This window comes from Artemia franciscana, chromosome 7, assembly GCF_032884065.1.
Source record: "Artemia franciscana chromosome 7, ASM3288406v1, whole genome shotgun sequence".
Taxonomy (NCBI): domain Eukaryota; kingdom Metazoa; phylum Arthropoda; class Branchiopoda; order Anostraca; family Artemiidae; genus Artemia; species Artemia franciscana.
In genome coordinates this window covers 20,639,225-20,666,659 of record NC_088869.1, presented here as the reverse complement: position 1 = coordinate 20,666,659, position 27,435 = coordinate 20,639,225, and the positions used below count along the sequence as shown (strand labels likewise).

Here is a 27,435-nt window from a genome sequence, read left to right as displayed (position 1 = left end):
CATTTATACTCCCTGTGTCCCGGTGCTTTGTTGATTGCTAATCGAACATTCCTTTTGTCCTGGTCGCTTTCTCTTTGAGTGTCGTCATTTATTTTTTTCTTTTTTAGTTCTTTTAGTTTTTACCTTTTTTAGTTTTTTTTAGTTTTTTAGATGAAAGTTTTTTTTAGTTTTTTCCTTTTTTTCTTTTTAGTTTTTTATTGGTTTTTACCTTTATTTTAGCTTATTTTTCAGTTTTTTCCTTTTTTTTAGTTTTTTTTATTTTTTATTTTTTTTTAGTTTTTTACCTTTTTTTAGTTTTTTTAGTTTTTTAGTTTTTTAGCTTTTTTACTTTTTTTATTAGTTTTTAGTTTTTTTTGTAGTTTTTGCCTTTTTTTAGTTTTTTCAGTTTTTTTTTAGTTTTTTATTGGTTTTTACCTTTATTTTAGCTTATTTTTCAGTTTTTTCCTTTTTTTTAGTTTTTTTTAGTTTTTATTTTTTTTTAGTTTTTTACCTTTTTTAGTTTTTTTAGTTTTTTTTAGTTTTTTAGCTTTTTTATTTTTTTTATTAGTTTTTAGTTTTTTTTGTAGTTGTTGCCTTTTTTTAGTTTTTTTAGTTTTTAGTTTTTTTTATTAGTTTTTAGTTTTTTTTGTAGTTTTTGCCTTTTTTTAGTTTTTTTAGTTTTTTAGCTTTTTTTTTTTTATTAGTTTTTAGTTTTTTTTTTAGTTTTTGCCTTTTTTTAGTTTTTTCAGTTTTGACGTCACCTGATCCAGTTTTTTCAGGTGACGTCACCTGATCCATCCACAGACAGACAGACAACTTATCTATCTTCTATATATATAAAAATAAATTGTCTGTCTGTGGATGTGTGGATGGATCAGGTGACGTCATGTTTGTTCGCATATGACGTCTGAATTATTTCACACTAATACAAAAGAAGAAAAAAACTAAAAAAGGTAAAAACTACAAAAAAAACTAAAAAGAAAAAAAACTAAAAAAGCTAAAAAACTAAAAAAAACTAAAAAAAGGTAAAAATCTAATAACTAAAAAAAAAACTGAAAAAAATAAAAAAAAGGCAAAAACTACAAAAAAATAAAAACTAATAAAAAAACTAAAAAAGCTAAAAAACTAAAAAAACTAAAAAAAACTACAAAAAGGTAAAAAACTAAAAAAACTAAAAACTAAAAAAGAAAACAACTAAAAAAAAAGGAAAAAACTGAAAAATAAAAGAGAAAAAGAAAACTAAAAAAATATGAATAAATATATATAAAAATAAGTTGTTTGTGGGTTATGTCTCTCTGTCTGTCTGTCGAGTGACGTCGTGTTTGTCCGCATATGACGTCTGAATTATTTCACACTAATACAAAAGAAGAAAAAAACTAAAAAAGGTAAAAACTACAAAAAAACTAAAAAGAAAAAAACTAAAAAAGCTAAAAAACTAAAAAAAGGTAAAAAACTAAAAACTAAAAAAAACTGAAAAAACTAAAAAAAGGCAAAAACTAAAAAAAACTAAAAAACTAATAAAAAAACTAAAAAAGCTAAAAAACTAAAAAAACTAAAAAACTAAAAAAAGGTAAAAAACAAAAAAAAACTAAAAACTAAAAAAGAAAAAACTAAAAAAAAGGAAAAAACTGAAAAATAAGAGAAAAAGAAAACTAAAAAAATATTAATAAATATAAAAAATATAAATATAAATCTATATATATAAAAATAAGTTGTCTGTCTGTGGATGTGTGGATGGATGTGTGGATGGATGTGTCAGGTGACGTCATGTTTCGGCTGACGTCATGAAATTAGTTGCCGTCATTTTTGCTTTGAAGGTGACGTCATTCAAGTTATATAAGACATATGTTCGCCGTCATGTTTCGGCTGACGTCATGAAATTAGCTGCCATCATTTTTGCTTTGAAGGCATCATTTTTGCTTTGAAGGCGTGACGTCATTCAAGTTATATAAGACGGATGTTCGTGTAGAATTCTATTAATGCTTAAGTTTATAATGACTGATGAAGATGCTCAAAGAGTCTATGCCAGAAAACTTGCTGGTGATAGAGAAAGTCAGAAAAGAAAGCGTGCCGAGGAACTACCAGAGCAACGCGAAAGCAGACTTGCTGCTAAAAGAGAAAGTGAAAAAAGAAAGCATGCCGAGGAACTACCAGAGCAACGCAGAAGCAGACTTGCTGCTAAAAGAGAATGTGAAAAAAGAAAGCATGCCGAGGAACTACCAGAGCAACGCAGAAGCAGACTTGCTGCTAAAAGAGAATGTGAAAAAAGAAAGCATGCCGAGGAACTACCAGAGCAACGCGAAAGCAGACTTGCTGCTAAAAGAGAAAGTGAAAAAAGAAAGCATGCCGAGGAACTACCAGAGCAACGCAGAAGCAGACTTGCTGCTAAAAGAGAATGTGAAAAAAGAAAGCATGCCGAGGAACTACCAGAGCAACGCAGAAGCAGACTTGCTGCTAAAAGAGAATGTGAAAAAAGAAAGCATGCCGAGGAACTACCAGAGCAACGCGAAAGCAGACTTGCTGCTAAAAGAGAAAGTGAAAAAAGAAAGCATGCCGAGGAACTACCAGAGCAACGCAGAAGCAGACTTGCTGCTAAAACAGAATGTGAAAAAAGAAGGCGGGCCGAGGAATTACAAGAACAGCAAGAAATCAGGCTTGCTGCTGATAGAGAAAGTAAGAAAAGAAAGCGTGCCGAGGAATCAAAAGACCAGCAGGAAATCAGGCTTGCTGCTGATAGAGAAAGTAAGAAAAGAAAGCGTGCCGAGGAATCAGAGCAATCTGAAAGTTATCGCCTGGCATTCAGGTACAACCCAGTCGATGATTATAGCTTGAGTAGCTGTGTTCAAATCGGGACAATGTCCAAAATTTGTCCCTATTGCAAGGCCTTGAAATTCAATGGTGAAACAATGGGAATGTGTTGCGCCTCAGGAAAAGTTAAACTTCCTCTATTGGCTGCACCACCAGAGCCATTGAAGACTTTCCTTACTGGAACTACGTCAGAATCTAAGCGTTTTTTGTCAAAAATCAGACAATACAACTCATGTTTCCAAATGACGTCGTTTGGAGCCCAAATCGAAAATCCAGATCAATTTATGTCTACTTTTAAAGTAAAAGGGCAAATTTATCATAAAGCAGGGTCCCTTCTACCATTATTAGGCGAGAATCATAAATTTTTACAATTGTACTTCATCAGTGATAGAAATTCTGAATTGAATGCACGTTGCGAAATTTCTCCCAACGTTGAAAGGACAATCGTTTCCCAATTGCAACATCTTTTCCACGAAAATAATAATTTAGTGCGTCTGTTCAAAACAGCCATCGATTTGATGCCTACTGATACTCATAAAATTGTTATTTCCGCTGACAAAACGCCTCCTGGCCAACATGTGCGTAGATACAATGCTCCGACTATCGACGAAGTGGCAATCGTTATGGTCGGTGATCAGTTTTTACCTCGAGATATTATTCTACATAAGCGAAACGCCCAGTTGTTAAGAATTGCTGAAACTCATCGATGCTACGATGCCCTACAATATCCTATCATTTTTTGGGATGGAGCCGACGGCTATCACTTTAATATTAAATTGATGAATCCAGCCACTAACAAAGAAATGAATAAGAAATGCAGTGCAATGCATTATTATTCCTATAGACTAATGATTCGGCAGGATGAAGAAAATTATATTTTAAAATGCCGTGAATTGTTTCACCAATTTGTCGTGGATATGTATACAAAAATTGAATCAGAACGTTTGCTATATATCCGCCTGAATCAGACCAAGCTCCGCTCTGAACAATACATTCATTTGCGAGATGCAGTTATAAATGACGGTAATACCACAAACGTTGGAAGATTAACAATTTTACCTTCGTCATATGCTGGCAGTCCACGTCATATGCATGAATATGCTCAAGATGCTATTGCGTATGTTCGTCTCTATGGTCGTCCAGATTTATTTATTACATTTACATGTAATCAATCTTGGGACGAGATACTGCAGCTTTTACTTCAAGGACAATCGGCGGTTCATAGGCATGACATTACGGCACGTGTCTTCCGGCAAAAGTTGAAATCACTGATAAACTACCTTGTAAAACATGAAGTGTTTGGGTCAGTGCGATGCTGGATGTACTCAGTGGAATGGCAAAAACGAGGTTTGCCACACGCACATATACTAATCTGGCTACATAAAAAAATTACTTCAAACGAAATTGATGATGTGATTTCCGCTGAAATACCTGATAAAAATGTCGATAAGGGGTTACATGATATTATTGTAAAAAATATGATACATGGACCTTGCGGTGCACTGAACGAAAATTCACCATGCATGGCCAAAGGAAGGTGCACAAAGCAATATCCTCGACTTTTAGTACCCACAACAATTACTGGCAATGATGGTTACCCACAATATAGAAGAAGATCTACTGAAGATGGCGGTAAAACAGCAATAATAAAGAAGCGTAACGGTACCACCATCGAAGTAGATAACCAGTGGGTTGTTCCATATTCCCCTTTATTATCCAAAACATTTAATGCACATATAAACGTTGAATACTGTAACTCCGTAAAGGCAATAAAATATATATGTAAATACGTCAACAAAGGCAGTGACATGGCAGTTTTTGGCTTGCAGTCCGAAATCAAAGATTTCGATGAAATCGTAGAATATCAGGCTGGAAGATACATAAGCAGTAATGAAGCTGTTTGGCGAATTCTTTCATTTCCGATACATGAACGTAGTCCAGCTGTTGTTCACTTAGCGGTACATTTACAGAATGGTCAATGTGTTTATTTCACGGAAACCAACGTCCAACAAAGAGTCCTGAATCCACCGGATACAACATTAACAGCTTTTTTCGCTTTGCAAAAATGATTCTTTTGCGAAAAAACTGCTATATACTGAAGTGCCTTCGTATTACACGTGGAATACTAAAAATAAAGTATTTGAACGTCGAAAACAGGGTAAGTCAGTCGACGGCCAACCTACCATCTTCAAAGATACCACGATAGGAAGACTCTACACCGTTCACCCCAATCAACATGAATGCTTCTTTCTACGCCTGCTTTTGGTGAATGTACCCGGTCCGACATCCTTTGAGTATTTGAGGACTGTAAATGGTACTATACATGACACTTACCGTAGTGCATGCCAAGCTCTGAATTTATTGGAGAATGACCAACACTGGGATAACTGCATCAATGACGCGTGCGAAACGTCAACCCCAAGTCAAATTCGTGCATTGTTTGGCATCATTTTAACAACTTGCTCTCCATCAGCTCCTACAGAGTTATGGGAAAAATATAAGTCAAAAATGTCCGAAGATATACTTCATCGAAAACAGTTAGAGACGTCAGACATGACTTTTGATTTTACACCAGAAATTTATAACTACACTTTAGTTGTTATAGAAGATATTTGCATAAGTATGGCAAACAAACCTCTTCAGGGTTTGGGAATGCCTTCACCTAACCGTATCGCTGCTGTTTCGACATGTGTAGAATTGGATCGTGAACAAAGTTACAGTACGAGTGATCTATTGTCGTATGTACAAAATAACATTTCCAAGTTAACGTCGGAACAAAAAGACATTTATGATACGATAATGCATTGTGTCGATAACAACGTTGGAGAAATTTTCTTTTTGGATGCGCCAGGAGGTACTGGTAGAACGTTTGTGATAAAACTGATTCTGGCATCAATTCGATCTAAAAATGATATAGCGTTGGCAATTGCGTCGTCCGGAATAGCCGCAACATTGCTGCCTGGTGGAAGAACTGCTCATTCCGCTTTGAAATTGCCTCTGAACTTGCATTCTACAGAAACTCTTACGTGCAATATTTCCAAATCATCTGGGATGGGTAAAGTATTGCAGCAATGCAAACTTATTATTTGGGATGAGTGCACAATGGCACACAAAAAATCGCTCGAGGCTCTGGATCAATGCTTGAAAGATTTAAGAGGGAATTCGAAACCCTTTGGCAGCACATTAATATTGCTTGCAGGAGATTTCAGGCAAACATTACCTATAATACCTAGATCAACTCCTGCAGACGAAATGAATGCTTGCCTGAAAAATTCTAATTTATGGGCACACGTAAAAACATTAAAATTAACTACAAATATGCGTGTCCGATTGCAAAACGATGACTCTGGTCAAACATTTTCAGATCAATTGCTAGCAATGGGAAACGGAAAGCTCCCAGTAGACTCAATTTCAGGACGTATACAACTACCTGCTGATTTCTGTAATTTAGTGACGTCCAAAAATGAATTGATTGAAAATATATTTCCGAATGTTCTAAAAAATTATAAAAATAATAAATAGCTAAGTGAAAGAGCGATTCTCGCACCCAAGAATATAGACGTCCACGAAATCAACAATATTGTTTTGACCAAGATTCAAGACCAGGCAGTCCTTTACAAGTCAGTCGACACAGTTTTGGAACCAAATGAAGCGGTTAATTATCCATCTGAATTTTTAAATTCCATAGATCTTTCAGGGTTTCCACCACACGTGCTACAACTAAAAATAGCCGTACCAATAATATTGTTACGTAACATAAACCCACCAATGCTTTGCAATGGCACTCGACTTGCCGTAAAAAAAACAATGGAAAACCTAATAGAGGCCACAATCCTGACAGGGCCTTTTGAGGGTGAGGCTGTTCTTATTCCTCGCATTCCCATGATTCCAACAGATCTGCCTTTTCAATTTAAAAGATTGCAATTCCCAATTCGATTAGCATTTGCAATCACCATTAACAAAGCTCAAGGTCAATCATTAGAAAAATGTGGTATTGATCTTAATACTGATTGTTTTTCCCATGGACAATTGTACGTTGCATGTTCGAGGGTCGGTAAACCTGACAATCTATTTATATGCAGCGAGAATTGGACAGCGAAGAATGTTGTATATTCTCAAGTTTTACGAAGTTAGTTGTATTTCGGAACAGACTGTTGTATATTCACAAGTTTTACGTAGTTAATTTGTATTGTATCTATCTATCTATCTATCTATATAAAAACGAGTTGTGTGTATGCATGTTTGTTTGTTTGTAAAAAGAACGTTTGCATATGACGTCATTATTAGTACATACGGCTTTGTATATGGACAGACAATGGGAAAGCCAAGAATGTTGTATATTCGCAATTTTTACGTAGTTTGAAACACATATATAAATCTATCTATATTCACAGGTGGGACACAGGGACACAACTACAATGGCGCGTAACTAATATGGCGCGTAACTAATATGGCGCGTAACGACTTACGCGCGCGGGGGGGCTTGGGGGGGGCGCGAAGCGCCCCCACCAACTAGGTGTTGGGGTGGCGCGAAGCGCCACCCCAACAGCTAGTATAATATAAATTAGCAATCAACAAAGCACCGAGACACAAATGACGACCGGGACACAGGGAGTATAAATGACGACCAGGACATAAGTAAAAAAAAAAACTAAAAAAACTAAAAAAATGGTAAAAACTACAAAAAAACTAAAAACTAATAAAAAAACTAAAAAATCTAAAAATCTAAATAAACTAAAAAAGAAAAAAAAGAAAAAAGGAAAAAAATAAAGGAGAAAAACAAAACTAAAAAACGAATGTATATACAGACCGGGACACCGGGATACAAATGACGACCGGGACACAGGGAATATAAATGACGACCGGGACACAGGGACACAACTACAATGGGGACGCCGGGGGGCACAGGGGGATATAAATGACGACCGGGACACCGGGACAGAACACCGGGACACAAATGACGACCGGGACACAGGGAATATAAATGACGACCGGGACACAGGGACATACCTACAAAGGGGACGCCGGGGTGCACAGGGGGATATATAAATGACGATGGCGACTCAGGGAATGGTCGATTAGCAATCACCATCAACAAAGCTCAAGGGCAATCATTAGAATCATGAGGTATAGATCTGAATACGGATTGTTTTCCCATGGACCATTATAAGTTGCATGTTCAAGAGTCGGTAAACCTGACAATCTATTTATATGCACAGACAATGGGACAGCAAAGAATGTTGTATATTCGTAAGTTTTACGTAGTTAAAAACATATATATATATATATATATATATATATATATATATAGATATATATATATATCTATCTATATAAAAATAAGTTGTCTGTGGATGGATGGATGGATGTGTCAGGTGACGTCACCTGAAAAAACTGGATCAGGTGACGTCAAAACTGAAAAAACTAAAAAAAGGCAAAAACTACAAAAAAAACTAAAAACTAATAAAAAAAATAAAAAAGCTAAAAAACTAAAAAAACTATAAAGGTAAAAACCAATAAAAAACTAAAAAAAAAACTGAAAAAACTAAAAAAAGGCAAAAACTACAAAAAAAACTAAAAACTAATAAAAAAAGTAAAAAAGCTAAAAAACTAAAATAACTAAAAAAAGGTAAAAAACTAAAAAAAATAAAAAATAAAAAAAACTAAAAAAAAGGAAAAAACTGAAAAATAAGCTAAAATAAAGGTAAAAACCAATAAAAAACTAAAAAAAAAAAGGAAAAAACTAATAAATGACGACACTCAAAGAGAAAAAAAAGGCAAAAACTACAAAAAAAACTAAAAACTAATAAAAAAAATAAAAAAGCTAAAAAACTAAAAAAACTAAAAAAAGGCAAAAACTACAAAAAAAACTAAAAACTAATAAAAAAGCTAAAAAACTAAAAAAACTAAAAAAAAGGCAAAAACTACAAAAAAACTAAAAACTAATAAAAAAAATAAAAAAGCTAAAAAACTAAAAAAAACTAAAAAAACTAAAAAAAGGTAAAAAACTAAAAAAACTAAAAACTAAAAAAAACTAAAAAAGGTAAAAACTAAAAGAACTAAAAAAGAAAAAAATAAATGACGACACTCAAAGAGAAAGCGACCAGGACAAAAGGAATGTTCGATTAGCAATCAACAAAGCACCGGGACACAGGGAGTATAAATGACGACCCGGGGGAAACAGGGGGATATAAATGACGACCGGGACAAAAAAACTAAAAAGAAAAAAAAACTAAAAACTAATAAAAAAACTAAAAAATCTAAAAATCTAAATAAGCTAAAAAAGAAAAAAAAAGGAAAAAAATAAAGGAGAAAAACAAAACTAAAAAACGAATGTATATACAGACCGGGACACCGGGATACAAATGACGACCGGGACCCGGGACACAGGGAATATAAATGACGACCGGGACACAGGGACACAACTCCGGTACACCGGGATACAAATGACGACCGGGACACAGGGAATATAAATGACGACCGGGACACAGGGACACAACTACAACGGGGACACCGGGGGAAACAGGGGGATATAAATGACGACCGGGACAAAAAAACTAAAAAGAAAAAAAAACTAAAAACTAATAAAAAAACTAAAAAATCTAAAAATCTAAATAAGCTAAAAAAGAAAAAAAAAGGAAAAAAATAAAGGAGAAAAACAAAACTAAAAAACGAATGTATATACAGACCGGGACACCGGGATACAAATGACGACCGGGACCCGGGACACAGGGAATATAAATGACGACCGGGACACAGGGACACAACTACAACGGGGACACCGGGGGAAACAGGGGGATGTAAATGACGACCGGGACACCGGGACAGGGAATGGTCGATTAGCAATCACCATCAACAAAGCTCAAGGGCAATCATTAGAATCATGAGGTATAGATCTGAATACAGATTGTTTTCCCATGGACCATTATATGTTGCATGTTCAAGAGTCGGTAAACCTGACAATCTATTTATATGCAAAGACAATGGGACAGCAAAGAATGTTACATGTTTGACTTTAAAGAGAGATTTAGATAGAAAATGATTATGAAATAATCCAGGTTGCATCGGAAGCTAGCAACCTAAAAAAAGATTATCCCGTTAAATACTAAGAAATATAATAGCTCACAACTTTTACAAATAGTTTCGGATCAAAACAAGAAGTACACCATTAGAACCACGTTGTTGTAAAAAACCCTAAATAGGATACCCCTAACAGTCCCTTGGGCTGAATAGTGACGAAAATCTTCTATCTTGAAAAAAAAGAAGATTACTTGACCTACGATATAGTGCATCCAAGGTATCTTTTCCTGTTCTTTCTCCTCAGATATTAGAGTGCTTGAATATCATAGAGAGCAAATTAATGGCATATTTGAAAGGAAATTTCTACATTGGGTGTATTTTTAATTAAAAAAAAGTTTCTGTAACAGCATCCTTTTTCAAACAAAATTATTTTTCATGAAAAAGCTTGATGATTGAAGTCATAATCGTAGTTTTCAATCAAATATAAAATAACAAGTGAATACAATATAGTATAGTAAGCATGAAATATAGTAGTAAAGTAAGCAATATAGTAGTAAAGCATGAATCCAGTTTGCAGTGACAACTAGTAATCTTGTAAAAGACGATCACGTCAAATACTCTGACTAAAAGTAAATAAGGTGCAAGGATCTTTTGAGAAGCGACTTTTAAGAACCAAAGAAATTAAAAAAAGAAAGAAAATACAAAATAAAATATCAAGTTTGCGGTAGCTAGCAACCTAGTAAGAGGCAATCATTTGCAATATTATTGTTACAGCAGCTTTTCTTGATTTTCAAGCCAATTTATTTTTATCTCTTTTGTATTTTATGTTTTCTATATAAGGGTTTTGGGCAAGAAGGTTCTAACAGTGCACTAATGCTTTTGATATGACTTTATTTTTATGAATAATGACTTATCACATTTCTAAGTATTGGACGTGATCGTCACCAATTTATTTTCATCTCTTGTGTATTTTATGTTTCCTGTATAGGGGTTTTGGGCAAGAAGGTTCTAACAGTGCACATATGCTTTTGATCTGACTCTTTTTTTATGAATAACTAGCTGTTGGGGTGGCGCCTCGCGCCACCCCAACAAATAGTTGGTGGGGGTGCTTCGCGCCCCCCCCCCCACGTGCGTAAGTCGTTACGCGCTATATTAGTTACGCCCCATTGTAGTTGTGTTCCTGTGTCCCACCTCTGAATATATATATATATATATATATATATATATATATATATATATATATATATATATATATATATATATATATATATATATATATATACATATATATATATATACTAGCTGTTGGGGTGGCGCTTCGCGCCACCCCAACACCTAGTTGGTGGGGGCGCTTCGCGCCCCCCCCAAGCCCCCCCGCGCGCGTAAGTCGTTACGCGCCATAATAGTTACGCGCCATTGTAGTTGTGTCCCTATGTCCCACCTGTGAATATAGATATATATATATATATATATGGTTTTAACTACGTAAAACTTGCGAATATACAACATTCTTTGCTGTCCCATTGTCTTTGCATATAAATAGATTGTCAGGTTATCCCCCTGTTTCCCCCGGTGTCCCCGTTGTAGTTGTGTCCCTGTGTCCCGGTCGTCATTTATATTCCCTGTGTCCCGGGTCCCGGTCATCATTTGTATCCCGGTGTCCCGGTCTGTATATACATTCGTTTTTTAGTTTTGTTTTTCTCCTTTATTTTTTTCCTTTTTTTTTCTTTTTTAGTTTATTTAGATTTTTAGATTTTTTAGTTTTTTTATTAGTTTTTAGTTTTTTTTTCTTTTTAGTTTTTTTGTAGTTTTTACCTTCTTTTTAGTTTTGTTAATTTTTTTTTTACTTGTGTCCTGGTCGTCATTTATACTCCCTGTGTCCCGGTGCTTTGTTGATTGCTAATCGAACATTCCTTTTGTCCTGGTCGCTTTCTCTTTGAGTGTCGTCATTTATTTTTTTCTTTTTTAGTTCTTTTAGTTTTTACCTTTTTTAGTTTTTTTTTAATTTTTAGTTTTTTTAGTTTTTTACCTTTTTTTAGTTTTTTTAGTTTTTTAGCTTTTTTATTTTTTTTATTAGTTTTTAGTTTTTTTGTAGTTTTTGCCTTTTTTTTTAGTTTTTTGTCCTGGTCGCTTTCTCTTTGAGTGTCGTCATTTATTAGTTTTTTCCTTTTTTTTTTTAGTTTTTTATTGGTTTTTACCTTTATTTTAGCTTATTTTTCAGTTTTTTCCTTTTTTTTAGTTTTTTTTTATTTTTTATTTTTTTTAGTTTTTTACCTTTTTTTAGTTTTTTTAGTTTTTTTAGTTTTTTAGCTTTTTTACTTTTTTTATTAGTTTTTAGTTTTTTTTTGTAGTTTTTGCCTTTTTTTAGTTTTTTCAGTTTTTTTTTTAGTTTTTTATTGGTTTTTACCTTTATAGTTTTTTTAGTTTTTTAGCTTTTTTATTTTTTTTATTAGTTTTTAGTTTTTTTTGTAGTTTTTGCCTTTTTTTAGTTTTTTCAGTTTTGACGTCACCTAATCCAGTTTTTTCAGGTGACGTCACCTGACACATCCATCCACACATCCATCCACACATCCACAGACAGACAACTTATTTTTATATATATAGATAGATATATATATATATATATATATATATATATATATATATATATATATATATATATATATATATATATATATATATATGGCAGAAGAAACAGCCGAGGAAGCTGCTCAAAGAGTTAATGTGCTCATCTACTTTAGCCTCGACACGTCAATTTTCCTACTGGGAATAGTATTCTACTTTGTGAATTGTGTGTGCATTTCGATCATGTGCCAGCACCTCTTTGCACCCTCGAGTCCGACATAATAGTTTTCCACCACATAGTTTACCAGTCATCTCACTATATTATCAAGACATAAAACTATGAAGCTTAACCACTACAAACTCTGGGAGAGCTTTAAGTAAATCGGTAAGTTTCATACCGACTTCTGGATTCCTGCATTGTGTTTAGGACTTGTGTCATCTTGGTTACTTCGTCCTTGAAGGGTTGATCCTACATACACTTTTACAAACCTGGTTGTTTTTGGGAGGGGGCGGATTCAGGAGCTTTAGGTAGTTTATTTCGGCTATTACTGAATCTGTGTATTATTAAAACTTTCAAATATACTAACTCTTTTTCAATACATTACTTACTGTTGATGAGTATTCCACCCCGTCCCTTGAGGTGACGTGATGGTTGTTTGCTTCTTTTTCTAAGTATTCTCCAAGTCACTGATAGAGGTTTCGTGTATTGTTCCGTTGAGCAGCTCATTCCACCTTGGTGAAAACATCAGACCAGTAAGTTTATTTATCAGCTCTTATCAATTTGCTATATTCTTTTTACAGCACTTTGCATGTGGCGAAATCTTGTTGGTCACATCTTTCTTCTTAGCAGAGAGTGTGGCTGTTCTATTGAGATTCGTTACTTCGTTTTCCGCTTGAAAAACCCTTGTTTGTTCTCGGCAGCTTCATTGACGTTATCTTTGAATTCGAGGCATTTCTTTTCAACCTTGGTCTCGGGGCAGTTGGGGTCCTCACTTTTTTCTTCAAGGTCACGTTGGAGGGTAGCAAAGCGCTTCAAGATTTCAAACATAAATGCTCCTTTGTGCTCATCTACTTTAGCCTCGACGCGTCAATTTTCCTACTGGGAATAGTATTCTACTTTGTGAATTGTGTGTGCATTTCGATCATGTGCCAGCACCTCTTTGCACCCTCGAGTCCGACATAATAGTTTTCCACCACTAGGATATAAGCAGCTAGTCTATTTAGACCTTTACTCTTCCGTTAAGGCATTCCAGTTCTAAGTTTGAGATGGTCTGTATCGAATTCAGGCGGTGCATTGCCACAGCAGGATTGTTCTTTATTGTACATTATATAAACCTGTTTAAATTCATACACCTACTCCCGAGGCCACGATTGCTGATTGCTTATTCAGTGTTCGAAAACTTGTCACCTATTCTGGCATTCACATTACATCCAATTAGAAAAGCAAATGGGATTGTTGTAGACTGTCGTGATGACGTCACAAATGTTTCACTAGTCTACAACGGTCATATCCTTTTAAAGGATTGTTTAAGTTTAAATCCTGGAGATCAAGATTTGACAAATAATTTGGAGCAATTATTAATGAATTCACACAGAAGTGTCCATTTTAAATCGGATATGGTTCGTGGGTCGTTGGGCAAATTTGAAAACTAGCGAGAGACCTTCGCTTCCCATAGCAAAAAATAAAAAACCGAAAACCCACAAAAATACGAAATATAATATTAGATGTGCCTTTTTCAAAACCCTCATATAGGAAACTTACAGCTCCTTGGCTCGAATAACAAGGAAAATATATTGACATGAAAAACAGGCCTTCCGAGGGTGAGGCTGTTCTTATTCCTCGCATACTTATGACTCCAACAGATCTTTCGTTTCAATTTAAAAGATTGCAACTCCCAATTCGATTAGTATTTTCAATTACCATCAACAAAACTCAAGCGCAATCATTAGAAAAACACGGTATAGATTTTAACACGGATTGTTTTTCCAATGGACAATTATATGTTGCATGCTCAAGAGTCGGTAAACCGGACAATCTGTTTATATGCACAGACAATGGAACTGCAAAGAATGTTGTATATCCACAAGTTTTACGCAGTTAAAAATTAGAACATATCTGTCGTTCTACATAAGAGAATCCATATATAGAAGCCTGCTGCGTGCCGCTAGATGGGGCCAGGCGATGAAGTCACCTGGTCCCAGGTAGTTTTCATATTACTGTCTAATTCAATATAGTGTCTTGTGTTTGTTCAAATTTGCCATCAAACTTCTCTCAAATTTTAATTCATAAACATGGTCTTAAAAGTACTATTATAACATTAATTTTGGTGGTAGTAAAAGTAGTTGCAGTTTTAGTGTTGTAGAAATGACTTTCGACTCGATACACCGCGAGACCATGTGGAAAATTTGAATACATTACTGGATCCCGATTAAAATTGTAAATATAATTAAAGCGCTATACCTCGATATTATGTGTGCAGTACAAACCGAGGGTGGTCTAACGGATTGGTTTACCGTTCAGTCGGGTGTAAGGCAGGACTGCATTCTATCGCCACTGTTATTTGCCATAGTCATAGATTTTGTGCTTCGTGGATGTAGCGTCAGTGGGGGTCTACAATTAAACCTGCTAAGAACCCTTCATGATGGTGTTTTTGCGGACAATATCGCACTCTTCGCTCACGAATCAGAAGATATACACAATAATATAAATGAACTTGAGCGTGTGGCAAATTCTGTTGGACTCTCCATAAGCGCTAACAAGACTAAATCAATGTCAAATGCAGTCATTCCTGACTTAGCTGAGAGACTTTTGGTCAACAATGAGGAAATTGAAGTAGTAAGAGAGTTCAAATAACTAGGCAGCATTCTTACGCAAGATGCCAATCCTGAAGGAGAAATTTTGTGCCGAATAGCTTTGGCTGGCTCTGCCTTCAATTGTCTCAGAAATGTTTGGAGAAATAGCAAATATTCCCAAAAGCTAAAACTCAGAATTTATAATAGCAATGTCCTCTCCGTCCTTACATATGGTTGTGAAACTTGGAGTATCACTTAGCAACTAGGAAAACGACTATGGGCATTCGATAATAACTGCCTAAGATATATTTTGAATATACATTAGACTGAGAGAACAAGAAATGATGAGATTTATACCATGACAAATCATACCCCCATCCTTGATGCCATTAGAAAGCGACGATGGATGTATTGGGGGCACATGGTGTGAATGGGTGATGGAAGGTTACCTCTTGACATATGATGTTGGATACCCGCTGGCCTCCGCAAGTCAGGGAGACCCAAAATGATCGTTGGCAGGATGTTAGAGAAGGAGGCGAAGCTGGAGAGGTTTTCGATGGAGGATCTTTGGTCAAAGGCTCAGGACAGGTCGTCGCGGCGAACCACTGTTGCTGCTTTATGCGCCCTCAGGCGTGGGAGGACCTAAGCCTAAGTAAGTCTAAGAAATGACTTCAGGGCGTTTTTCTGTCTTGATAAATGGCTTCCTGAAATTTCATAGTCTTGGTTTTTTATTGTCAGCTCTTTGAATATTGGGGAGGAGGCTAGCGAAGATCCACCTCTCCATACCAAATTATTGTCAGAGTTGACACGAATATTCATTTCTGTGGTCGATGGTACAAGAGCAGTGACTTCCTTAATCATTCTTTCAGGAAAGCCAGTGCACTTCGTAAGGCAACCCGTCAATACTGTATTAATACTGAGGGTGTTTCTGTATTCAATATCGACATTCATAATGGAATCGTAGAGAGCATTATGAATGCCAAAATATCTCTTACCGAGGAAGGATGGCTGGAATAAGGCTTCAGTGCTTCTGATTTTTTCACTGCCGATTTTAATAGCCTGACCGTCAGGCAGCTTATAAGATTTTAAACTCATTTGCTTCCGCCAGAATGATTGCTCTTGGAAGGCAGCCATCTCCTTCTCAAAGTCTAGAGCAACGTGGCAAATTCTTTCTTTGATATCACGAACCGTATCCGATTCAAAATGGACACTGTGTGAGTTCATTAATAATTGTTTCAAATGATCTGTTACATCTTTATCTCCAAGATAAACACTTAAACAATCCTTTAAAAGGATTGTTCCGTTGTAGACTGGTGTAACATTTGTGACATCATCGCCACAGTCTACAACGATTCCATTTGGTTTTCTCATACCTAGTAGTGTTAGGATAGGATGTTTTTCGATGCATAACTCTTTAATGTTGAATTTTTCAAACATTATTTGATATATTTCATCTGTTTTAGCTTCTGGGTTAAGGGGAGCCTCTGTGAGCAAAACTGGGTGATTTTCTGGGGATATCCGCAGCTTATGGTCAAAAATATACCCCCAGATCTTTTCTAAAACGTCATAATCTTTGACGATCCCATGTTGAACCGGATAATTGGCAGTCAAAATATCTCTTCTTGCTTCAAATTCCCTACCTAAATGAATATTTTGACTGTATTCAGGCTGCCCAATTTCCCTTCCAACGACAACAGGAAAAATAGTTAAGGGTTCCATTTGAAGTGGATGGGCAAAACCAGCTAAAATAGTTTTAGATCTATTTTCTATTACAACTGGAGTATTACAATTCATAATTTACATTTTTGAGTAGAATGACTTAATGCCTGACAAAGTGTGGTAAATGGACTGTTTTTTTTAATCTTTGAATTTTTAATATTAATATTAGTTTTATATAAAAAGTTAGTTGAACACATAGGCTGTATTATTCCAATATTTTTGGATTTTAGCAATATATTGATAAATCTAGTAGTTTCATTAAGATATAAATATTTCTCAGGTTATAAAAGGTCTACAAGAAATCTGGATAACAAAAAACTTAACAAAAAAAATATCAAAAGGATACAATCAAACACAAACAATCAAAAGGATAACAAAAAAAATCTGATTGGTGAACTTAAACTAGAGTAATTCATAAAATTTATAATATTGAACGAACTCTAATCTATAATAACTAATATCTTAAATATAAATCTTCATAAATGGTGTCAGTCAAGGGGATTTCATATAGAGGATTTCATTTCTTTCGGATAACATCCATGCTTACATTTAGACAAATTGTGTAACTAGTTTAAACCAAGATTGAAATAACGCTTCTCTCCCGCGTGGCTTTGAGCCAATATTGTGATTTTTTTCGAATGGTGAAAAAAAGTCTTATTGCTAATTGACGATACTGGATCAAATCAAGGAGTGATAAAGGTTTTACATTTTGCACTTTGATAAGTTTATAAGGGTGTAAATGGCAGTCCAAACACGAGAGGCCGAGAAAATGCAAAGTGCCAAGTTCTTGCAAGAAATTAATTTTAAACTGGATTTATTACCGGTGCTTTCGCAGAAAGTTAATGCGATTCCTGAACTTTCGGATAGCATTGATGCCATACAAGTACAGTTAAGTAACATTATTACGCTGTTATCTAACAATGCTAAGACAAATGATGAAATTAAAAAAGAGCTGGAAAATGTGAAATCTAACCTAGGAGTCTCTTGTGAACGAGCCAACAAGCTCAAAGCAGAGCAGAAACGAACGAATTTAATCTTCTATAATTACACCCCTCAACAACTTGGCGATTATACTCTGAAGCAAGAAATAACGGGGTTATTAAATCGTACTATGCCGTCTCTCGGAATAAATCGAAGTGATATACGTGACATTTTTAGATTGAAATCAGGGCCGATAGTAGTAAAGCTAAACTTGGTTGAAATCAGAGAATATATTTTAAGAAACAGCTCCGTATTAAGAAGGTTTGGTTTATTGGCGGCTCCGGATTACACAGCTATACAAAGGGAGGCCCGTAAAAATTTAAAGGAAATGTTGACTCCTGCGCAAAATGATGGCCGTGATGCAAAATTACGAGGTGACAAACTATTCATGGAAAGCCGAATATTCAGGTATGATGGAAATTCAATAGTCGAGATTAAGCGTAATTTGAAGCCAGTACAAAATTCTGGTCCACCCTTTAGTGCTAGGCTCCCAAATGATCCCAATAATATTCTGATGAGGCTAGTTAGTGATGTCAGTGATAGTGATACTGAGACATTAGTACCATCGACCAGCACTCCTCAGGCAGTATCGACAGCTAAAAGACCTGCTAGTGCTATTGTCAGCCCATATGACTTGTTTCGACCAGGTACTCGTAATATAGTACCCAAAGGATGCCATTCGCCAAGACAGAAGTTTAATGAAAGACATCGTGGTGGTTTTTCACGTGATTTTTATGACAATAAACACCGATGTGAGTTAGCAGATATAAATAACCACACTCGTGAGTATTATCATGTTGCCTTTCCCCCGACTAAGACTAGTAACGAGCAATCTCAATCAAAGGCTAGTGATGTTAACGTGCTAACAGAAAGCGTAGAAATATAGGATATAGAGGGCCATATACTGAGTCTAGTGTCATGGAACATACAAGGATTACGTGATAAGTTGACCTATTTATATGACGATTTATTTTCGTTTGATGTGATTTCGCTTATTGAAACATGGAACGATTGTTCTCCTATATCACCTATTCCCGGGTATTTCGTTGAACAGACCGTGCGTAATGTAGCAAGAAATAATAGACATTATGGTGGCATTTTGGTTTTGGTTAAAGCATCTGCTATTGACGGCTATGAGAGAATTAGTAGTAGATCTGAAAACTTGCTTTGGCTGTCTATTTATTTGAAATGTGGGAAGCAATTAATTTTGGGTGTAGTGTATATACCTCCACAGAGTAGTTCGTACAATTGAGAAAATACTTGGGAAATTTTAGGAGAAGAATTTTTGTTAATACAAGAAATTTATAAAGATCTGGATTGTGTGTTAATGGGGGATTTCAATTCTTATACCGGCCTGGAGGCTGAGATCCCAGATGTGTTGATCCCAGATTTAGGTGATTTTGTCCCAATTTGTTGTAGAATACCACGAAGCAACAAGGATGAAAAAATTAAAATATATATATGGTGAAGAAAGCTCTTAGCGTTTTGTGGGGAACATGGTCTGATGATTGCGAATGGTAGGTTTGGGAACGATAATGGTAGGGGCGACTTCACTTGCCTTTCGGGTCCAACTCCAAGTGTTGTAGATTATGTGCTAATTATTACGCAATTTTACCTGAATCAATAAATACGGGAGTGTTAGATTTAGTTGGATCTGATCATAGAGCTATTAGGCTTGAGGTGAAGATTAGGCAGTTTGTGAACCACAGTTCACGAGTAAGAAATTTCTATAATGCGGATTATAGAAAAATAGGTTTAGAAAAACGAATTAGAAATGATTTAACAGATAAAGATATTGAGACATTTAAAAGGGAGCTCTTGGACTCGCATGTAAAAAATAAGTTGAAAGCGTTAGAAGACAATGAAAAAGATGCACATAGTGTAATTATGCTGGTAAATGAAATAATGGGCAGTTGTGCAGAATCATGTGGCCTGACTAAAAAATTAAGAAAGAATGAGGGTTATTTTGACTTGGATTGCAAGTTAATGAAAGAAGAAGCAAAATATTTATTAAATCGTTTGAATTAATTTTATAGCGCGGAAGACCAAAGTCTAAAATTGGCTAAATATAAAGATAAAAGAAGAGAATATAAAAGTTTAATAAAAAGAAAAAAAAGAGTACGAGAATAAGAAGAAACTGGATATTTTGCTGATGATTTAAGAAATAAAGATTTTAAAAAGCTTTGGGGCTATATAAAGAATGATAGTAGATGGAGAAATGTTAATACCCAGACTGTTCCGGAAGCTGATTCATGGCCTGATTACCTTAATGATTTAGAAGGTGTTTGTGCAGATCTTCAGGAGGTAGCGCATACCCCAGAGACGGTTATTTATCCCATGAGAGATCATGATTACGATTTAGTCGGTGATGTGAATAGCCAAGAGATTAAGTCAATATTTAAGAATTTAAAAGGTGGTACTGCTGCGGGTGTTGATGGTATACCAATATTGTTATTTAAGAATTTTCTTTCCATTTTGATACCGATAATTATTCTTCTTTGTAATAAGGTGTTAATGTCAGGGCAATGGCCAAGCGCTTGGAAGACATCATTGTTTATACCACTTTTCAAGAGAGGAAACCCGAAGGCTCATGGAAATTATCGTTTAATTGCACTTGTCCCTGATTTAAGTAAGGTTTTGGAGAAAATATTAGATACCAGGCTTTCCAATTGGTTAAATAAAAATAATTTAATACATGAGGAACAAGGAGGTTTCAGGACAGAGTATGAGACGACAGATAGTGTGTTTATTTTAAAGGCATTAATAGATAAATATGGAAAGGGTAAAACTTGTCTTTATGTGGGATTTATGGATCTACATAAGGCTTTTGATAGTGTCGACAGAGAGTTATTGAAGGATGACATGCTAAATATTGGCCTTCCCCATTCATTTGTTAGATTGATAGTGAGCATGTATACTTGTGTGAGTGGAATCATTCAAGTTGGTAATAGGTTTTCGAAGCTTTTTGGTATTAAGCGGGGAGTAAAACAGGGCAGCACCCTTTCACCTAAGTCGACATCTTCTTCATCATCCCCTGAAAGCTCCAGCTTAATACCCTAAGGTGTTTCTAAGGTAACCCTTTTTAGGGTGTATCTTGCTAAATTACATGCTAAATATTGGCCTTCCAATTCATTTATTAGATTGATAGTGAGCATGTATACTTGTGTGAGTGGAAACATTCAAGTTGGTATTAGGTTTTCGAAGCTTTTTGATATTAAGCGGGGAGTAAAACAGGGCAGCACCCTTTCACCTAAGTTATTTAATATTTTTATTAATGATGTTGTTAGTTTTCTAGAGAATAGATGGGCTCCGAAAGTAAGCCTAGGGACTCAAAAACTATCTCTCTTATTATTTGCAGATGATATTGCTTTGGTGGCTAATAAACAGCAAGATCTACAGACTCTTTTGAATCTCATAGAAGAATATTTGCATATAAAAAAGTTAAGGCTGAATACTGAAAAGAGCTAAGTTATTATTTTAAAAAAAAGGAAGGTTGGGGACGATGAAAAATATACATTTAAATTTAATAATAAGGAACTATTTATAAGTAAAAGAATAAAATGTTTAGGCTTTATCGTATCGGAAAATGGAAACCTAAGGAGTCAGATTGATGAAATAATTAAGAGAGGTAGGGTGGCCATGTCAGTTATATTTAGAAACCCGACGATAATGGGGATCAAAAACCTAAAAATGCATAAAAGAATATTTAACACAAAAATTTTACCCGTGATAGAATATGAAGCAGAGATTTGGGGTGGGGAAACGGTGCAGCAACTGGAGTCCCTTCAGCTCCAGTATTATAAAAGAGTGTTTGGTCTACATCAGACAACTCATTCACAGATTCTGAAAGGTGATATGGGCCTGTTTTCTTTAAAGCTACGTAGGTATATTTTAATGCTTAGATTCTGGTTGAAGTTAACTAAGAGTAATGAAGATAGACTAGTAAGAGTGGCATATGAAAAGATGATGAAATGTGGTTTAAAAACCTCGTGGCCATCCCAAATTAAATCATTACTAGAAAAAGTAGGAATGCCTTATTTATGGAATAATGGTCTTTGCTCTCGTTATGTACCAACAAATTTAGAAAGCCAGGTACGATTTATATTAGAGAGTCAGGAAATTCAGCATTGGCAAAGGCTGGTTATTGATTCTACAACCCTACAACATTATAATCAGGCAAAACCTAGTTTTGGGGAGGAAGTATTTTAAATTTAATTTACCGGCTATGATTCTACGTCGTTGGATTCAGCTTAGGGCAAATTGTCTTCCAATCCAGAACAGGCAAAAAACGTTCGACAAAAATAAAATGATAGTTGGTCCTGATAGGCGGTATGTTTGTCCCCTTTGTAAAGATGATGATGAAGACTTGGATCATTTTCTCCGGAAATGCCCGGTGCTCTTGGATTTACGGGAAATTTATTTGCATGGGATTAATTTGATGCTTCCGGGTATTCTACAAAATAGTAACCCAACCACAATATTTCCAGTGGGAGTATATATAGATAAATCTTTAATAAGAAGAAAAAGTTTTATATGATTAATTTCTTTTGTAGTTAGATTAGGTACTTTTTGCGTTGAATTCTGTTTTTTTTTTGTACGTGTTCGTACTGTTGTTAATTTCTTTGCTTGTTTGTTATTTATTTATATTTGTGTGTTTATATGGCCCACGGGTTTTTGAAATACACCTATTTATCTATCTATCTATAGAAGTCATTAATAAAAGTTTAGTTTACACTTTAAATTGAGAAATGTGTAAGAATAGCTTGCGTCAGGAATTAAACCTTTGCCTTTCAGAGTCGAATTCCAACACAATATCCACTGCACAACACAAGCTTTGAATATCGAATTTCAAAACAGTTTTTGCTATACTTTACTATACAAAATGAACGTTTATTCATTCGGGTTGCAGCGGAAGCTAATTTCTTGTCAATAATAACCTTAATATTAAAACAAAACACACTTTTTGAAAACTCACATAAAGTTTATTATAAAAGACAATTTACTAACTTTAATAGACAGTATTGGTGAATAAATTAAAATTAACACCGACAGAAATAACTTCATGTAATAATTCAAACTCAGAACAACACAAATCACTATTAAAGAATAAATACAACCCAAAATAAAATGACATTAAGTATAGCATCATAGAATATAAAATACAACAGTTATTAATGTAAATAAATGAATAAATCTTAAATCAAAGAAAAAAAATTAATGCTATTATCAAACTTAAAACGAATAAAAATCACTAAAAACAAGATTTTGTAATAATACTTTTGTAATAAGCTAAAATAAAGGTAAAAACCAATAAAAAACTAAAAAAAAACTGAAAAAACTAAGGCAAAAACTACAAAAATAACTAAAAACTAATAAAAAAAGTAAAAAAGCTAAAAAACTAAAAAACTAAAAAAACTAAAAAAACTAAAAAAAGGTAAAAAACTAAAAAAAAATAAAAATAAAAAAAAAATAAAAAAAAGGAAAAAACTGAAAAACAAGCTAAAATAAAGGTAAAAACCAATAAAAAACTAAAAAGAAAAAAAGGAAAAAACTAAAAAAAATTTTCATCTAAAAAACTAGAAAAAACTAAAAAAGGTAAAAACTAAAAGAACTAAAAAAGACAAAAATAAATGACGACACTCAAAGAGAAAGCGACCAGGACAAAAGGAATGTTCGATTAGCAATCAACACAGCACCGGGACACAGGGAGTATAAATGACGACCAGGACATAAGTGAAAAAAAAAACTAACAAAACTAAAAAGAAGGTAAAAACTACAAAAAAACTAAAAAGAAAAAAAAACTAAAAACTAATAAAAAAACTAAAAAATCTAAAAATCTAAATAAACTAAAAAAGAAAAAAAAACGAAAAAAATAAAGGAGAAAAACAAAACTAAAAACGAATGTATATACAGACCGGTACACCGGGATACAAATGACGACCGGGACACAGGGAATATAAATGACGACCGGGACACAGGGACACAACTACAACGGGGACACCGGGGGAAACAGGGGGATATAAATGACGACCGGGACAAAAAAACTAAAAAGAAAAAAAACTAAAAACTAATAAAAAAACTAAAAAATCTAAAAATCTAAATAAGCTAAAAAAGAAAAAAAAAGGAAAAAAATAAAGGAGAAAAACAAAACTAAAAAACGAATGTATATACAGACCGGGACACCGGGATACAAATGACGACCGGGACACAGGGAATATAAATGACGACCGGGACACAGGGACACAACTACAACGGGGACACCGGGGGAAACAGGGGGATATAAATGACGACCGGGACACCGGGACAGGGAATGGTCGATTAGCAATCACCATCAACAAAGCTCAAGGGCAATCATTAGAATCATGAGGTATAGATCTGGATACAGATTGTTTTCCCATGGACCATTATATGTTGCATGTTCAAGAGTCGGTAAACCTGACAATCTATTTATATGCAAAGACAATGGGACAGCAAAGAATGTTGTATATTCGCAAGTTTTACGTAGTTAAAACCATATATATATATATATATATATATATATATATATATATATATATATATATATATATATATATATATATATATATATATATATATATATCTATCTATATTCACAGGTGGGACATAGGGACACAACTACAATGGCGCGTAACTATTATGGCGCGTAACGACTTACGCGCGCGGGGGGGCTTGGGGGGGGGGGGGGCGCGAAGCGCCCCCACCAACTAGGTGTTGGGGTGGCGCGAAGCACCACCCCAACAGCTAGTATAATATAAAGGGCACTAAGATGAGTCTCTTAGGGAATGTCAAGGGCAGTTTTGAACTAAATCGTAGCACTTTATGCATATATGGGTGGTCAAAAAGGTGTAACTCCGGAATGACTGAGTATATTAATTTAGAATTCTTAGAAAATAATAAAGGAGATTATCAATTGACCAAAATGCAATATTTGCACGCTAATACTACTACAACTACTGCTGCTTTTACTGCTACCATAAGTACTATTGCTACTACCACAACCTTCACTAAAACTACAACTTCTGTATCAAGACTTAGAAAACTGAGGATACTGGAAAAAAATCTGAGGTGTCTTGAGGGGAAATTTGAACTAGATTAAAATAAATTATTTGTACACATAGTTCAAATAGGAAAATCAGTAATATTTTTGGAACAGCATATCATATGATGAAGAAACTTCAGGGGCAACATGAGATGGATGTTCAGTGTACAAAAAGTCAAAATGTACCTATTAAAACTGCTATTAATACCGATAATACTACTGTTACTACTAATGTTTCAACACTTTCACTGCTGCGGCTCTTCCTACTACTGCCACTACTACTATTGTACTAGTACAATTAAGGCTATAATTATGACTGTGAAAATCTAAAAAGGTATAGAGGGGGAATTTGAAATGAACTAAAATACACTGGGTGCAAACAAATAGTCAAAAGGGCATATTAGAAACACTAATACTATGTTTTCTTTTTCTTTATGCTGCTACTGCAACCGAACTACTCAAATTACTGCTTTAATTGCAACACATTGTATGACTCAGAGTATTATGGTGAAAAAGATCTAAAAAAACAAAATGTCAAAAGTGAATTTATACACTATTTTGGGATGACTTCGAGTTTTAAGGTGAAACCCTTGGGGCATCATGAAAGCAATGTTAGACTAAAAAAAAGGGCATTATATATATACTATACTCAATTAATGCTGGTACTACTACCACAACTACTACCACTAATACAAAAGACACTACAACTACTTTTACAACCACCAAAACAACTGTTATAATAGGACTTTTAAGGCTTTGTTTATTTAAGAGAATATTGATGGCAAATTTGAACTAACGCAAGACACTATTTTGAAGAAGATAGTTATATTGAAATTACACAAAGGAGAGGTTTACTGCATTATAAATGGTGATCCAGATTGAACCCGTAGCTTTGAATTCTGGTTTAGGCTGTAGCTTGCAACCTAGTAAGACACGATCACGTCCTATCCCTTGCGTAATTCCTGCGTAAGAAACTTAAATTTATTTGGCTTGAATAACTATGAAAATCTTATCTTGATTTGCAAGCCAATATATTTGCTTTTAGTTGAAGCCAAGGGATGGTAAGTTTGTTGTATAGGGGTTACGAACAAGGTGGTTCTAATATTTTACTTCTTGTTTTGATCTGATTCTGTTTTTATAGGAGTTATGGGCTATTTAATTATTTTAGTTCTTCAGTAATGGACAATTAACTCTGTAGGTCTTAAACTTTTACATTCAGGGAAAAAATCAGTAGACAAAATCTTGTTTTTAGTGATTTTTATTCGTTTTAAGTTTGATAATAGCATTAATTTTTTTTCTTTGATTTAAGATTTATTCATTTATTTACATTAATAACTGTTGTATTTTATATTCTATGATGCTATACTTAATGTCATTTTATTTTGGGTTGTATTTATTCTTTAATAGTGATTTGTGTTGTTCTGAGTTTGAATTATTACATGAAGTTATTTCTGTCGGTGTTAATTTTAATTTATTCACCAATACTGTCTATTAAAGTTAGTAAATAGTCTTTTATAATAAACTTTATGTGAGTTTTCAAAAAGTGTGTTTTGTTTTAATATTAAGGTTATTATTGACAAGAAATTAGCTTCCGCTGCAACCCGAATGAATAAACGTTCATTTTGTATAGTAAAGTATAGCAAAAACTGTTTTGAAATTCGATATTCAAAGCTTGTGTTGTGCAGTGGATATTGTGTTGGAATTCGACTCTGAAAGGCAAAGGTTTAATTCCTGACGCAAGCTATTCTTACACATTTCTCAATTTAAAGTGTAAACTAAACTTTTATTAATGACTTCTATAGATAGATAGATAAATAGGTGTATTTCAAAAACCCGTGGGCCATATAAACACACAAATATAAATAAATAACAAACAAGCAAAGAAATTAACAACAGTACGAACACGTACAAAAAAAAACAGAATTCAACGCAAAAAGTACCTAATCTAACTACAAAAGAAATTAATCATATAAAACTTTTTCTTCTTATTAAAGATTTATCTATATATACTCCCACTCGAAATATTGTGGTTGGGTTACTATTTTGTAGAATACCCGGAAGCATCAAATTAATCCCATGCAAATAAATTTCCCGTAAATCCAAGAGCACCGGGCATTTCCGGAGAAAATGATCCAAGTCTTCATCATCATCTTTACAAAGGGGACAAACATACCGCCTACCAGGACCAACTATCATTTTATTTTTGTCGAACGTTTTTTGCCTGTTCTGGATTGGAAGACAATTTGCCCTAAGCTGAATCCAACGACGTAGAATCATAGCCGGTAAATTAAATTTAAAATACTTCCTCCCCAAAACTAGGTTTTGCCTGATTATAATGTTGTAGGGTTGTAGAATCAATAACCAGCCTTTGCCAATGCTGAATTTCCTGACTCTCTAATATAAATCGTACCTGGCTTTCTAAATTTGTTGGTACATCACGAGAGCAAAGACCATTATTCCATAAATAAGGCATTCCTACTTTTTCTAGTAATGATTTAATTTGGGATGGC

The 27,435-nt window shown here is 34.4% G+C and overlaps 2 protein-coding genes across 2 annotated transcripts; one reads left to right on the top strand and one right to left on the bottom strand.

Annotated features, from left to right (window-relative positions):
- Positions 1-14,842: 14,842 nt before the first annotated feature.
- On the top strand, positions 14,843-15,226 carry LOC136029626 (uncharacterized). The gene has a single exon (XM_065708127.1). The coding sequence runs from the start codon at positions 14,843-14,845 to the stop codon at positions 15,224-15,226; it is 384 nt and encodes a 127-aa protein (XP_065564199.1).
- A 587-nt stretch (positions 15,227-15,813) lies between these two features.
- LOC136029625 (actin-3-like) lies at positions 15,814-16,959 on the bottom strand. The gene has a single exon (XM_065708126.1). The coding sequence runs from the start codon at positions 16,957-16,959 to the stop codon at positions 15,814-15,816; it is 1,146 nt and encodes a 381-aa protein (XP_065564198.1).
- Between the last annotated feature and the right edge of the window lie 10,476 nt (positions 16,960-27,435).